Source organism: Pezoporus flaviventris, unplaced genomic scaffold (genome assembly GCF_033815535.1).
Source record: "Pezoporus flaviventris isolate CSIRO_AGI_PZ_B2104156 unplaced genomic scaffold, CSIRO_AGI_Pfla_v1 ptg000086l, whole genome shotgun sequence".
Taxonomy (NCBI): domain Eukaryota; kingdom Metazoa; phylum Chordata; class Aves; order Psittaciformes; family Psittacidae; genus Pezoporus; species Pezoporus flaviventris.
Window position 1 is genome coordinate 1,130,249 of NW_026892634.1, and position 15,440 is coordinate 1,145,688.

Consider the following 15,440-nt stretch of genomic DNA (forward strand, 5'->3'; position numbering starts at 1 on the left):
TGATTGTTTATATTTACTGTGTCATCTTCTGGAAGGTGAGAAACTATAAGCAGTTTTCTTCACAATATTTTGCAGACCATGATGAGTGTACCACTGCAAATATGTGTTTAAATGGGATGTGCATAAATGAAGATGGGAGTTTTAAATGCATCTGCAAACCAGGATTTGTTCTGGCTCCAAATGGGCGTTACTGTACTGGTATGTACAGCTGAGAGGTAATGCATTGAGGCAGTCTTGATTGAAAATGTTTTTGCCTGTCCGTTCATTCATGCAAGAGTTGCACTCTTGTCAAATGGATTTAATATCATACTAATACTTTACTAACTCATTACAGGAGATTACTTATGCTGCCTGAAGTAGAAATAGGTCTTTAACTTGCAGAAAGAAATAAATGAATTATTTAATACTGTTGTGAAAGCTACAACAGATGAAAAATGAGCTTTGGAAGAGTCTTGGAGCATTGTAAATACAGCAAAATATGCAGGCCATTCATGAAATGGTAAAGTGAGCATCAATATGCAAGTTTAAAAGATTTTATAGTGGTGAACCCACACAAGTATGTTTTCCACGTCATTATTCTGGCAATTCTGAGTTCATAAGTCATAAGACATTGTATTTGCCGCATATCATTGCAAACTTTTTAAGGTGGGTTCATTGAAAACTTAGATTAAACATTTTAAGATTTTGAGTCTGATTTAGCTTCAGTTTAAGGAAACTAATGGAAGATACTCTCTGCAAGTAAAAGGAGGTTTGGGCCTCAGTTATTTTTAGTAAGTACAAAATCATCTAAATTGTTTTTTCTCTGACTGGAAGTTAAACTATTTTTAACAATTATGGCTTTCTTAACATATATATGTATATTAATATAATATACGTGTAGCTGGCCTGTTGACTTTGACAGAATTTGATGACCACTGAAAAGTTTTTTGAAATTAAGATTTATCATCATATGGATATTCCTTGATTAGTGCTCCCTTAACCATATGTTAAAGCAAAGTTACAGTATCATGAGCTAGACAAAGGGGAAGATATATCATTAATTTTGCATAATGTAGAATTTTAAGAGCCTCTAATCCTACATTTTTTCTTGTTTTTTTTGTGATTTTGTTTGTTTTTTTAATGTGCAGCTGGTGTTTTGTTTTAGTGTAATTTCAAAATGCAATTTTTATTAGAAACAAACAAGGATATGTTGATGGTTCATCTGCTATCATAAAGTAATTTGGTAATGTTCTAAAAATAGTAATTATAATGTTGTTTAAAGACAGCTAATAGATTTTTAATTGCATTGCCTCCTATTAGATATTGATGAATGTCAGACATCAGGGCTTTGCATGAACGGCAATTGTATAAATACTGAAGGATCTTTTCAGTGTGAGTGTCCACCTGGCTTGGCTGTTGGAGTTGATGGTCGTGTGTGCGTAGGTAAGTGTAAATTTTTTTTTTTCATTGAAAAGCAAGTGAAATTATCAGTTTAACAAATTAGATGAATGCATCAGATGACATTCTTTCAGCTAATGCTGACATCAAACCACATAGGATCTGTTTCAGTATTTGTCTTTTGTTTTGCTATGTGTTTGTGTTTATGCATGTGCATTTGTATATATATTTATATATACATACATGTATTTGTATCTATGTTCAGTTGTGTATCAACCACTACAAATCATTAAACCAGCTATGTATCTTGGTTGCAGCACTGATATTTTTCAACTCTCCCCTTTTCAATTCTTCAATCTGAAAACATTTTATTCTCCCTGTACCATAGTGTTAAAAAACATTGAGCAGGAGAAATAGTGAAAATTGGAGAGACTTGATTCTGTGAACATAAATATCACTATTAAGAACTGTTAGGAATTTTTGCATGATGCGATCCCATAAACCTAATGTTAAAAGACAAGTAGTTTAAATTCCTCTTTGGCAGCTTCACTTTTGTTTCATGGCCTTGTGCACTAGGTGTTACTGGTTACAGGGCTGCTGTTGGAACTGATATTAGATCAGGCTAGCTGGTTATGTCATAACTTCAGAACTTGTACTGAGCTGTGGCTAAAGCGCAATGTTGTTGGCTATCTGCTGAAGCACTTAATTGTAACTCAGTCTGCAGTTCACATCTCTATCCAAAGCTATAGCCATCTAGGATGAAAACACAGTTTTATTTTACTCTGGTTAATTTGCAGAACCATACCTCAGTCTGTCATGAGCATTGTATGATTTGAGCATTGTATGATTTGAGCATTGCCTTCTAAGGCACCTGGATGTGTGCAGTGACTTTCACTGGGAATAGGTCAACCACCTGGACCCCAAGCATGGTGGCAATAACATTTACAGCTGTTGAAGTGCTATGCCACAAAATTTAGGTGTCTAGAAATACGATTCTCTAGGAAACCTTGGATGGAGGAGCATGTTTCTTATGGAAACCAGTACATGGTTACAGCAGCACCAATGCTAAACTCTGATCCAAGGCATGAAATAAGTTCTTCAGTGTTCTGACATTAGTAGACAAAGGCTGTCCAAACTATATATGGGAGCAGTGTAAGTTCATCAGTAAGGTGCATGCTTGGAGCTGCTGTGACGTGGGGAACCTGAGCTTGGTGAGATGCCTACAGCCTCTGGACAAAGTGGTGCCTGTCCTTCTCGTCTTTGCTATCAGCATGGGAAGCACAGCCTGGGAGGACATTCTTCTTGTCATACGATTACTATTTTTGTTCTGGGGGAGCAGCTTGGTTCTTCCTTCTGCACAGGCTTTGTGAATCACTAATTGTAGATAAGACTTTTCCTCTAAATAATTAGGCAATCCTCCCCAAAGTCCCTGTGCTTCTTCTATGAAAACTGCTTTATGTGGAAAAGCTTTCTTCCTATGCAGAGCAGTTGCTTGGTACATATGTATCTTCCTCCAGCTGCTTCCTACACTTCATGTGTTTGAAGACGTTCTTACAGAGAATTTCTGTCATAGTTTCCGGTTTTTCCTCCCCCTGCAGTTTCACTCAGTGCCTTTCCTTTCCTTGAATCGCTTCTCCATTCTGTCTCAGACACATAAGAAAGAGGAAGCTTTCCCTCCTGTGACAAGACCTTTTATTCATGGCAGAGCATGGCAGAATGGCATCTGGACGAGGAGATGAAGGGAGAGGGTGTGATGCAACCAATTATTTTGCAGAGTACATAAACAGACATTTCTTGTGCAAAAATTCTTGATTGTTGTCAAGCATAGTAATCTTTTCCTGCTGTCAAGTGCAAGCAAATCGTATTGGCTTCACCTAGACTCTCAGCAAGGAATAAGCCTGAAATCTGAGCCACATTTAACTGTGCTCTAGAACTTTTTGCTCCATGGGATACCAACAGCAAGAGAAAATAAATTATGTACAGGCAATCCTGTTTTATAGTAGCCAGGTGATGACACTCAAAGAGCCAGCAGTAAGGCATTGCCAGTTCTTATTCGGGTTGGCACAGAGTATTCAACATCCACTGTAAGATTTTCCGTGCAACTTTTCTTTGTTGTTTTTGGGGTCATCTTTTAAGTAAGTGTCTGGGTTCCCTCACATACTCAGCTTCTGAGTGCACTCAGGCTCATGTCATGGCCATAAGGTATGGCAGTTTTACAGGGAGATTGATAAGGAGCATAAAGAAAAGCCATGTTCTGGCCGAATGCCAATTTACATATAAGCCTGTTATAAGACAGCCATGTCACATAAATGCTGGTCTGAACAATCAGCTGAAATTATTCTGCTGTGCTCCTCCTTCTGGAAATAGGTAGCCTCCAGTATTACCAGCCCTGGGCTGCTGATGAGTTATCATACATAGGGAACGATTTTGGAAGTAAATAAATATCTACATGTCCAGGTTATGGTTGTAGTACTTCACAAAGGGCGAAAATAGTCACCACGTGCTGATTCAAGCCATTCTGTATTTCTTATTGAGATATGTGTTGAGGGATTTACAAAGCTGCTGTGGTTGTGTGGATTATCTTTGCTTGGTCCTATGGAATGCTTTTAAATTTGCTCACAATATGCTAGTCTAGATGTTTTTAATGTGCTCTGAACACAGCTCCATGAGCTATCTTGAGAATTGGCCTTGATGCCATCAGGATTATTGTAGCAGATCAATGCAGGTGTAGCCAGTGTAACCATTTTGTTGAACAAATTTTTAATTTTTTTAGCTCTCATTGACATTGTCTGCATACATTTCACTCTCAGCCTAAGAAAATAAATTATTTTTTGCTTGCCCTTTCTTAGATACTCATATGCGTAGCACATGCTATGGAGGCCTTAAAAAAGGAGCATGTGTCCGTCCTTTCCCTGGTGCTGTGACAAAATCTGAATGTTGCTGTGCCAATCCTGACTATGGTTTCGGAGAGCCATGTTACCCCTGCCCTGCCAAAAACTCAGGTAAAATTTTATGTTTCTTTGAACACTATAATGAACATACAAATTTAAAAAACTCTTGTTAAGATCAGGTTGTTCCTTTATTTGACTATAATACTTTAAAGAGAATAAGCAGAATTCTCTGATGAATCTGTAAATTTCCTAGTCAGATTAACCCAGTTTAAAAGGGCAGCCTATATTAATTTTAGAAATGTTACATTTGAAACAGTTTTCCAAATAAAACTGGTATTCAGTAAAAAAAGCAACTCTTGAATATAGAACAGAGATGATGTATGTTGGACATTATACCCATTCAGAGATTTCTGAGACAGCACAAAAGTATTTAGAAGGAATAAAGTAAAGCTGGCACTATGGTTTAAAGCAGTAGCTGAAGGGCACAGTATTGTCAAGACTATAATGAAATCCTGTGTTTAATTCTTGTTATCAAATTTTATGTTTGTACATATGTGAAAGTTCACGGTGTAATGCTACTTGATGTATTAATAGTTATTTGATGTGAACATTGGCATTTTATTAGTTACATTGCTGAAAAATTATTAAAAAAAAAAATCAGGTGGGTTTGGGTTAGAATTAAAGAAGATGAAACACCGGGAATAACATTTTCTTCTTTCCCCAACATCTCTTTGCTTCGACGGAGTAGCTGAGTTCCATGGCCTGTGTAGCAGTGGAATAGGTATTACTGTGGATGGACGAGGTATGTTGCACATTTTCTTTGGTGTATATCATTCAAGATTTAAAAAAAATAATAGAATTATATTTTTCTTTACCATACTATAGTGGAGCTTTTTGCCTCAAGATGAGTGTGTCCACTTCAGTATCTTCAGTGTCAAATACAGTAATTAAATTTCTAAAGAAAAAGCCAGTATTCTTTACAGAGCTGGATTTTGCCTGACCCTGACAAGAAAAAGTCATCCATTTTATAGGTTTTGCTTACAATTTCTTTTTCTTAGAATATACATAAGACAGTTCACCCTCATCTGGGGAATGATGGGAGCCACTTACATTTGCAGTTAATTATCAGTCAGCCAGGATAGTAATAGAGCAGTTTTTCACTTCAGATCCAGTGTTCACTACATGGCTCTTTTCCATGGAGAGATCATTTCTCTGGCGAGTTAGAGCTGGAAGGGAGCTTACTGAAAAAGATCCTTCAAAAAAAGTCCTGAAAGTGAGCAACTGCCTTTAGTACTGGGAACTGTAAAGCTCCAGCTCCTTTTTTAGTACCTCAGAGGGAGGAATATTAAAAAAAAATAGCTGAGCCAGGCCTGAAGTAGGGGCAATGCAGGCTGCAGCTGCCAAATAAGTAGAGCATATTGAAGGAGTGGTGGAACACAGTATTATGGTTTATTGCTAGATACTTCCCTGATGAGTTAATAAAGTTACAGCCAAATTAAAGTTGATACTGTACATTTCCTATTTCAAGTCATTTAATTTGTATAGCTTTTATCCTTCCCATCATTAAAGCTCCAATTCAGTTCAGCAGGAGCATCATTATACTTAGTAACAACCTTCATAACTTTTAAACCTATATGCATAGGTTTTTCTTCTCTACAAGCTCATTGTTTAACACATTGCCAAACTTAGAAGTAATTTGAAATTCATAGTTTGTAAATTTTCTCTGTTTTCAGTGAAATATAAAAGGTCCCTTTGAAGAACCTCTAAATCTCATGGAGAAATAATGGCAGTGTATCCTAATATTGTACAAACAGCACCCTATCATGAGAATTTGCATGTAGTCTGATGGGGAGGTTATATGTTCTTATGGATACATGAGAAATACATTTTTTCACTAAAAACATTAATTGTTGTCTCCACCAACTGCGTGATGAAGTTTACAATTTCTCACGGATTTATGTTTCAGCTAAAATCTTTGTTTAATATTTTAAGAAAACCCTAGTATTTTCTGTGCATCTTGTTCAGTGACCTTGCATACAGTTTTCTTGCTGCTACTCCTGTTACTGCTTATACCAAGGTTCTTTGTTTGCCAATTCTATTTCCTAAATGAGAGGTATACTAATACCACATTCAGTCCCTAATAAAAATTCTGTTTTCTTCCTTATGAATTCTTGTTATCAAGACTGAGTAGGAATACACTCACTCTTTATCACTGAAGCTGTTGTAATATAGATTTTATTTGACTTTTAGTTGATACATGGTTTTTTAATTCAACTGCAGTACAAAACCACATGCCTAGTACTCTCATTCAGCTTGTGATTAACAAATGCAAAACCTTCATGTCTTCATGTGAGAAATCTGGACATAGGCAAGGACAGATATTTTGCAATCTGTCTGGACTTTCTGAAGTCATGAATTTAATACAGAGAGATAGAGTCATGAAGTTGTGGGGCTTGTCCCAGTGATACAAACAAGTTCAGTAAACCACAGAAAACCTTTTCTGAAAATTAAAAACATAAATCTGAATTATTATGCTAATTCTTATTTTCTCATGAAAATTTCAGATGTCTCATAGCTTTGACTTTAATCCAAGGATAAAATGATTTTTACAAATGTATATCTGAGTATATGTAAATCATAATTTAAACTGCATTATGCTTAAAAAGGAAATGTCCTTTATAAAAAGTTGAGCAGTACAAGTATAAACCAACCTTTTTATGAAGTCACAGCTAGGCCAGCACCCTTACTGTTCTTGCCAGAATTTGGAAAGGGAACTATTTAAAGTAATGGGCTTACCGTATGGGAAGAAATAACGTAAGTATTGAAAAACCCTCTTTTCCTCAGAGGCAAAAAAATATTAAAACTAGTATTCTCCTGTTCTTACAGTTCGTAAGAATATTTTGGGATTTTCCAACTACAGCAGAAATACTATATGGGACTGTAAATTCAGGGAATATATCTCATTTATCATGTTACTCTATCAATCTGAGAACAAATTTACATTTCCAGCAAGTGCTGTAGTTTCTGTAAGACTGAGTATGTTGTGGTATTGACCTATGCATTATTTCTGTATTAGGAAAAGTATTTATGTCACCTTATAATTTATAACTTTGTACCTAAGTCTTTAAACTACAGTCACTGGGTTCACAGGAGAGATATTTTGCTTCAAGGTATTCTTGCAAACACATAGGGCCCTATTGGTATAGGTTGGAAATTACATCTGGAGGTCATCCAACCTAACTTTCTGCTCAGAACAGGGGTAACTTCAAAGGTGAATCAGGTTTCTTAAGGCATTGCTCAGTAAAGCTTGTAAAATCTCCAAGGATGGATTTTCCATAGTCTCTCTGGACAGCTTGCTCTATGCTTAACTGTTCCCATGTGTTCAGTTCAATTTTCCTGTGTTGTAACTTGCTACTGTTGCTACTTTTCTTGCCATTGTGAACCTCAAACAAGATTCTGGCTTTATCTTCTCTGTAACCATCTGTTAAGATCACAGAACTGCTATTAGATGTCCCTTTCATCTTTCCTCTTGCTGGCTAAACAAGTCTATTCCCTCAGCCCCTTCTCATACATTAGGCACTGATCCTGCTAGGGGACCTAAATCACCCTGACATCTGCTGGAAAAGGAGCAGAGCAAGCTGTATGGTGTCCAGGAAATTTTGGAAAAGCACTTAGGGTAATTTCTTCATCCAGGTGATAGACAGCCTAACCAGAGGAGAGGCATTACTGGACCTATTCCTTATCAGAAGAACTATTTATAGACGTCAAGACTGGTGGAAGTCTGGGCTGCAGTGATCATGTCCTGGTGAAACTCATGATCTCTAGGGTATGGGCCAGGTGAAGAGTAAAGCCTGAATTTTAGGAGAGCACACTTTGAGTTAAGGAATTAGTGGATGGAACCACCTGGGAGGCAGAACAGAGCTGGCAGCTCTTTAAGGACATTTTCCTGCGATCACAAGAGCTCTCAATTCCCATGTGTAAGAAATCAGGGGAGAAGAGAAGAGGACAGCATGGCTGAGTAATGACCTTCTGGTCAAACTAAAGTGTAAGAATGAAATGCATAGGCAGTGGAACCAGGAATAGGTATCCTGGGAAGAATACAGGGACACTGCTCAGATGTATAGACATGGGATGAGGGAAGCTAAGGCACAGCTGGATCTGAGTTTGGCAAGGACTGTTAAGAATATGACAAGCTTCTACAGGTACATTGGTCAAAAAGGACCATTACAAGAAAATGTACACAGGCACACACAAACATGATGAATAAGACAGGAGAACCAGTGACTAACAACATGGAGAAGGTTGAGGTACTCAATTTTTTTGTGGGTGTTTTCACTGGTAATCACTCTTCCCATATCTCTCAAGTCTCAGACATCAAGGGAGGGACTGGGGGAACAAAGTCCTTTCTATGATAGGAAAAGATCAGGTTCAAGACCACCCAAGGAACCTGAACATACACAAGTCCATAGGACCTGGTGAGGTGCACCTGAGGAAGTTGGCAGATGTAGTTGCTAAGCCACTGTCCATCATATTTGATGGCAAGCAAGTCCTGAGTGCAGAAAGGGAACTATCACATCCATTTTTAAAATGGTGTAAAAAGGAGGACCATTGAGCCTCACCTCAGCACATTATAAAAGCATGGAGTGTATCCTCCTGGAAGTTATGTCAAAACATGAAAGTTAGATGTGATTAGGGACAGCCAGCATGGCTTCACCAAGGGCAAATCATGCTTGACTAATCTAGTGGCCCTCTACAATGGAGTGCTTGCACTAGAGGACAAGGGAAGATCTGTAAGGCTTTTGATATGGTCTCCCACAGCATTCTTCTGTCTCCACTAAACTGGAGATAGATGGGTTTGATGGATGGGCTGTTAGATAATGAATTGGCTGCATGGTCATGTTCAAAGAATTACGGTCAACAACTCAATGGCCAAGAGAAAACCAGTAACAAGTGGTTTCCCTCAAGTGTCCATAATGGGACAAGTACTGTTTAATGCCTTCATCAATGACCTGTGGATCAAAAATCCACATGGTGGATTGAGCAGGTTTGCAGATGACACCAAGCTGAGTGATACAGTTAATTTGCTAGAAGCAAGAGAGGGATCTTGGCAGGCTTGAGAAGTGGGCCCATGTGAACTTCTTGGAGTAGCCCAAAACTGGACACAGTATTCCAGGTTTGGCTTTACTATTATTGAATAGAGGGAAATAGTCTTCTGGCTGCATCCTTGCTGTATCCTTGCTCTGAATGACACCTCCAGCATCCAGTAAGTCAGATGTTGTTCACATCTATCACAGGCTCATGTTTTCCATATCTTTCAGTATGTGTTTATCTTACGTGTTCTGTTAATACAGATATTAATGAGTGTGCATTGGATCCTGATATTTGCTCCAGTGGAATTTGTGAAAACTTACGTGGCAGCTATCGTTGTAACTGTAACAGTGGCTACGAGCCTGATCCTTCTGGAAGGAACTGTGTGGGTAAGTTGCTAGATTTTATTTTTTTTTTTTAATAATTCTTCACTATCTTGATGCTAATTTGAATTGACAGAATTTAGGTTGTAGGACATCTACTTCTTGAAACTACAATAAAATACAAAAAAATCTCTAATGAAAATGCTAATATTCTTACATGGGTTTTTTTGCTATTTGGTGGCTGTTTAGAAAGTGCAAGGAGGAAATGTCATTGCAGGTTACGAATTAATTTTCTCAAAAGCATGGATCAGTTTGTATTTTAATGTACATAACTTGTCAAGATCACCTAAAGTGTGTTCCTTTCAAGGGACACATTGTGTGATTGTACAAGAAGCTCAAAATTAACATCTGTGGCTCCTGAAAACACTAAATTCCAAACTCATATTTCTTTCCTTACTTAAAATCAGACGAGGTTAGATTAACAACAGGTTAGTTTAGAAGAGGTTCTTTACAGCTGCCAGACTTACATCTGAGATTCATCTGGAGAAGTTTAGACTTTATTGTCCTAATACTGCAGGAGTTTATGAACATAGCTTGCAAAATCTAACATGGCTGGGAAAAAGCCTCCAGATTGCAATTCTATTTCATTTTTGATTTTCTCCTTTCTCGCTTTCTCCTTAATTTGAACTCTCTAAAAAATCTCATTGATTTAAGATTTCAGTTGCAGTGTTAAGTTTGGGAAATCCAGCAGTTAAAATATAGGGGTTACCCTGAAGCAGGATGAAGTGTCAGGTTAATCATGGCTTATCCTGTCAGTATTATTCTATCAGCTTAAGCATTTGTTACATGTGATTGGCATTAAAGACTATCTCAAATGATAATTTTTTTTCTTTCAAAAAATAATCAATAGTGCAATGAGGAAGATTGGTTGCTTTTCATTGGCATTATTTGCAGTAAGAGGAATTCAGGGAGTGATGTTAATTTATGGTTTTTTTTTCCTATTCAGTGTGCTTGATGTGCTAGTCTTAATGATAGGCGTGTTTTTAATACAATGTACCTCAGGAGATGTACAAACGTCTACTCTTAGGATGTCTGCCATACATGAATAGTACAGTTTAGATTTTAATGCTCATATTCACTTCATGGATAACAAAAATTACTTGTGCCTGTAAAACAGGATTAGAGCAGTAATCTAACACATAGGTTTTTTATGTGTTTTAAAAGAAAATAGACCTTCATGAAGTTGTTCCAGTGACAGAGGCATACATTGGCAAAGAACCAAAGATCATTCCAGGAAAACTTAAGCAAACCAATTGGACTTTTGAAACTAAGGACTGGCATTTGTCTTGCTCAGTCACTGTTGTAGAAAACTCTATATCCAGCAACCTACTTGTTGCTGTAGAAAGCAACAGGGGCTACTTATGCTTCACAGGCATATCATGACATTTCCATTCACTGGCATGTCTAATTCATCTTTTTGCAGATATTGATGAATGTACAATGAATGGGTTGCTCTGTGATAACGGTTTCTGTCGAAACAAACCTGGAAGTTACAGCTGCACTTGTCCAAAGGGTTATGTGTTCAGCACTGGGACGGACACATGTGAAGGTGAACAAAATTCCAAGTTGTGTTAATTTCATTGCTTATTATATAACATTAAATAATCACAAAGATGCAGAATGGTGATGAATATGAGGGAAAAAGATGAAATTTTGTATAAATCATTGCATTCCTCTTGTAATTTCTCTGCAGAATGGCAGTTCTTGCCGTTGAATTTTTTCCAAGTAATCAGTTCATATTTATATATACATATTTTTGTTTCCTTATAGAAGGGATTTTTAAGCTTAAATAAAGGAGAATATATGCCTGGTCTTGATCATGTAGCAACGACACCTAGTTTATCATTTAGGGAATTGCATCTGTTTTGATCACAAAGTCTGTTCTTTCTTTTCTGCCTTCAATCTGTGGGAACAGTTAATTCTACATCAAATTCTGATATTTGTCATGCTTTATGTGATGTTTGAATTCCAGGATGTGGGTGTTATTGCCTAGTAATACTAGAATCGTCCTATATTTTTACAGTATAATAAAAATTGCTCTCTGATATTACTAAGGAACAAGTTGTTAAGAGCAATGAAAGTGTTACATAGCAGAAACAGGTTTTACAGTGCTCAATCTGCTAAGTTGTCTCAATGCCTAGTATAAATTCAGAATGTTCAGGTGAAATTTATTCTTCAGGATCTGTCTATATGTTTAGTTTCTGTACACCAAAAGATTTCTAGCTGTGAAAATAGCTTGCCATGTGCCCTTTAATATGCATGTTTCTTAAGGAATCTTCTAGAAAGAAAAAAAATGGAATAATAAAGTAAAGGGAGGTGTTCATTATGAAGATGAATAGGCCATGAACTTCAGAGCATATCACTGACCAACAGGTAGACAATGAGATGCCAGGATGCAAACAACCTTCTCGAAATTGTTGAAATAAAACTATATAGATTTTCAAATATAAAATGTAAACTTGTTTTTTGATAGCATCAGTAATACTCATATTAAAAGTGTTTTCCTGATTACATTGAGCCACCACAGACCCACCACAGCCTTAGGAAAAAAGTGATTTTTTCTGTCTTTTGGGCATCCTTATCATTGCAATGTGTTTTCTCCTGTGCTAGAAGAAGTTTAGGGATCAGTACACAGTTAACTAAGTCTGGGAATCCCTTATCTTATGTGAGTGGGGTTTAAGTGGAGAATAGCATGCAGGAGAGTTATTCTTGAGTGGAAGTGAATTTACAAATTCATTTGAATTAGTAGTTCGTTGAGGAAAGTGTGACTTCTTTAGACAGCACTGCTAGCTGATATTGACTGCAAAACCATAGTATAAAAAAAAAAAAATACACTTAAGATAAAGAAGAACTTACAGAAAAATACTATGGAGATCTGAAGAGAAGATACTAGCAGTAATTCAAATGGCAGGCCTGCATGTCTCCTCTTAATGGCACCTTAGTGCATTTTTCTAAGGAATATGACCACTTTTAGGTTTTGTCTAAAGGAGCTAGGTGCATTCTCCAAATTATGAATCGATTCTAAACCAGAATAATTTATTCAAACTAACACATATAGCACCTTTGACAGTCATCTAGAACTGAGATATTTTGTAGCTTGAGCCAATGTGAGCATGAGGTTGAAAATGCGCACACACCTTGTTTAAGCAGGCCATAACCTAAATTAAAATCTATTCTGTTCTTAAAGAATAATTACTAAGATGATCATTCAAGCTCATTAAATAAGACTGGGTTTCTGTTTGGTGAATTTGGTGAGATTTTCACTATTTTCTTTAGTAATAATTTTTAGATATTCATTAAAGAATATACATGTGTACATTTGCAATATTTGTACCTTGGCCCCTGCAAAGACTAATGAAAGGGTATTATTTGATATTCCAAAAGATTCTATAGAAGGACAGATCTATCCCTGTCTCATCTCCCTTCATGCTGATCATTAGGTTTAGCTTGTTAGTGAAAAGGAGGATATTTTGCCATCTTCATAGAATAACACTGCCTGTGCTTCTCTTGGCTGTATTTCAAAATCCTGTATGTCTGCTGAACTCTGAAAGAGTATTTCCTTTCTGAACATAGTGTAATCATCCTAAAAGGTTTCTCTTTTTTTATTGTCTTTACATCAAAATCTGAAGGATTTTCAGTTTTTTTTCAGTACTATTACCTACACTAACTTACATCCGAAGATCATAAAGGACCTGTTATCTTCATCTAGAATCTCATGGTTAGATTGATGTTTAAATTTAGCTGATCAGGTAACAAAAGCTGATCAGAAGCAGTTTGGCATAAAACTGTCTATAAAGACTATTAAGGGTATTACTTTTTTTTAATGTTGAGTGGGTTGACAGTAGAGGAATGAATTCATCTCCTTCTGTTGAAATTCTGGCTTTAAAGAAGCACTATGTAATTCAGTTTGGAATTACAAGATCACTATTTGTTAGAAACTTCTGCAGCCAGAACTTCTCCACTGTAATCTGAAAATGCTCTAATGCCTATTACTCACCAGTATATTTTCAATTAATACAATTCTCGTCAGTGACTGTGATGAACAGACAAAGCCTTTCACTTTTTTTCATTTATAACTCAATTGGAATTTTTTATCAGTTTATTGTGAGGAGTGGGGCAGTTTTTGAGGCTCCAGAGTCTGCAAAAGCTGATATTTTTACAGCAAGATTTGTGGTTTAGATTGTGTTTCCAGTGACATAACTAGGTAAATATAAACCAGATGTGCTTTGAAGTTCATTTTCAAGAATGTACAGTGGATAGTTTCAATTTTTTTTCTCTGACATTCACAATATATGCTCACTTCACTTAAGAAGAATAATGTTTTTTAAAAAAAAACTTAATACATATTTTCATACATAGTGGCTTTTATTTTAAAAAAAAGAAAACAAAATTAAAATCAATTTGGGTTTCTGGCTTACTTTTTAAAAATATTACAAGAAGGTGTATGCAACAATTTCTGCAGTTTGTTTACATTGTGCAAATGATACTTTTCCATCTGATTCAGCAGAGCACTTCTGCTGAAGTGCATTCATGCTTTAATTTTTTTTCCTGAATGGCGATTTTTGGGAATAATCAATGCAACATTATAAAACTGTTAATCCCCAAAAGCATTGGGTTTGTTTTTCATTTTGTTTGTTTGTTTGTTTGTTTTCTTTTTTTTAAGTAGCAGAGTGCTGAAGGATGTCAAATGCAGAAACTAACAAGCTGTTCTTTTGGGGTCAGAGGCCTAGAGCATATTCACAAGACTGTTGTAGAAACAACTAGAAGTTAATGTCTGCAGATATGTATACTCTAATCCTGAGTGAAAGCTGTTCTCCCTCTTTCTACTCCATAGAGAAAAAGGGGATGAGTATTCCTTCACCTGCATCAGGGAAAAATGGAGGCATGTCCAATTATGTCATGGTTCTATGACACAACTTTCCTCACCCCTGGTGTCTATGGTGTCCAACTTCTACCATTCTCATCCCTAATCATGGAAAGTAACTGCTTGTCTGTGGATCAGGAAGGGGCAGGCACTGCACTTTAAAAGGGAAGGAAGACTGAGACTGGGAGAAAAAGAATCATAGAAAGAATGGTGAAAGGGGATTGTCCTCTGGAGACAGCATCAACCTGTCAGATTGAGTCAGTTTTTTTGCCAGGGAACATGTTTGATGTAAACCCAAGTGAGGGTTTAGACTATATCATCTGGCTTTGGTGTGGAATGGACAGCCTTTTAAAAATTCGGACAATATTTTAGTTCATTTCCAAGAAAATGTTGATCTGTGTATTTAGAAATACACAAACCTTTTTCTTTAAAAATCTGCTGCTTCTCTATGCTGTTGGAGCTTGACATTTTGTGAGTAGTTTCTGTGTCAGGATGGTGCCCCTTTACTCTGAAAATGTGCCCAGATGTGGCCAGCTTGTAAGTCTCATTTTGCATGTAGTCAGTGTCCAAAAGCCCCAAATATTCTGTAGCACACATTATGCCTCGTCCCTCATGGGAACTTCCCTGAAGCTGCATCTTAGCTAAAAGCAGGGAAGATCACTTGCAACTAACTGGACAGAGAAACACATCTGCATAAAATCAAAGACATAAATGCAGAGACTAATCAAAGGTCCTTATGACCCACAACAGAGCAAGCATACAACATTATTTTCAAAAAATACACCCTGAATCCCCAACAGTTGAGGTCTGGGGACTTGTGACACCAGAAGGAGGATC

The 15,440-nt window shown here is 36.8% G+C and overlaps 1 protein-coding gene across 1 annotated transcript in view; it reads left to right on the top strand.

The window, feature by feature from the left end:
* FBN2 (fibrillin 2) overlaps positions 1-15,440 on the top strand; it is a 156,549-nt gene that overhangs the window by 65,216 nt on the left and 75,893 nt on the right. Inside the window, exons 14-19 of the mRNA XM_061475626.1 lie at positions 76-198; positions 1,300-1,422; positions 4,227-4,379; positions 5,017-5,070; positions 9,620-9,745; positions 11,163-11,288. Of these exons, the coding sequence (XP_061331610.1) occupies positions 76-198; positions 1,300-1,422; positions 4,227-4,379; positions 5,017-5,070; positions 9,620-9,745; positions 11,163-11,288 (705 nt within the window). The remainder of the gene's footprint in view (positions 1-75; positions 199-1,299; positions 1,423-4,226; positions 4,380-5,016; positions 5,071-9,619; positions 9,746-11,162; positions 11,289-15,440) is intronic.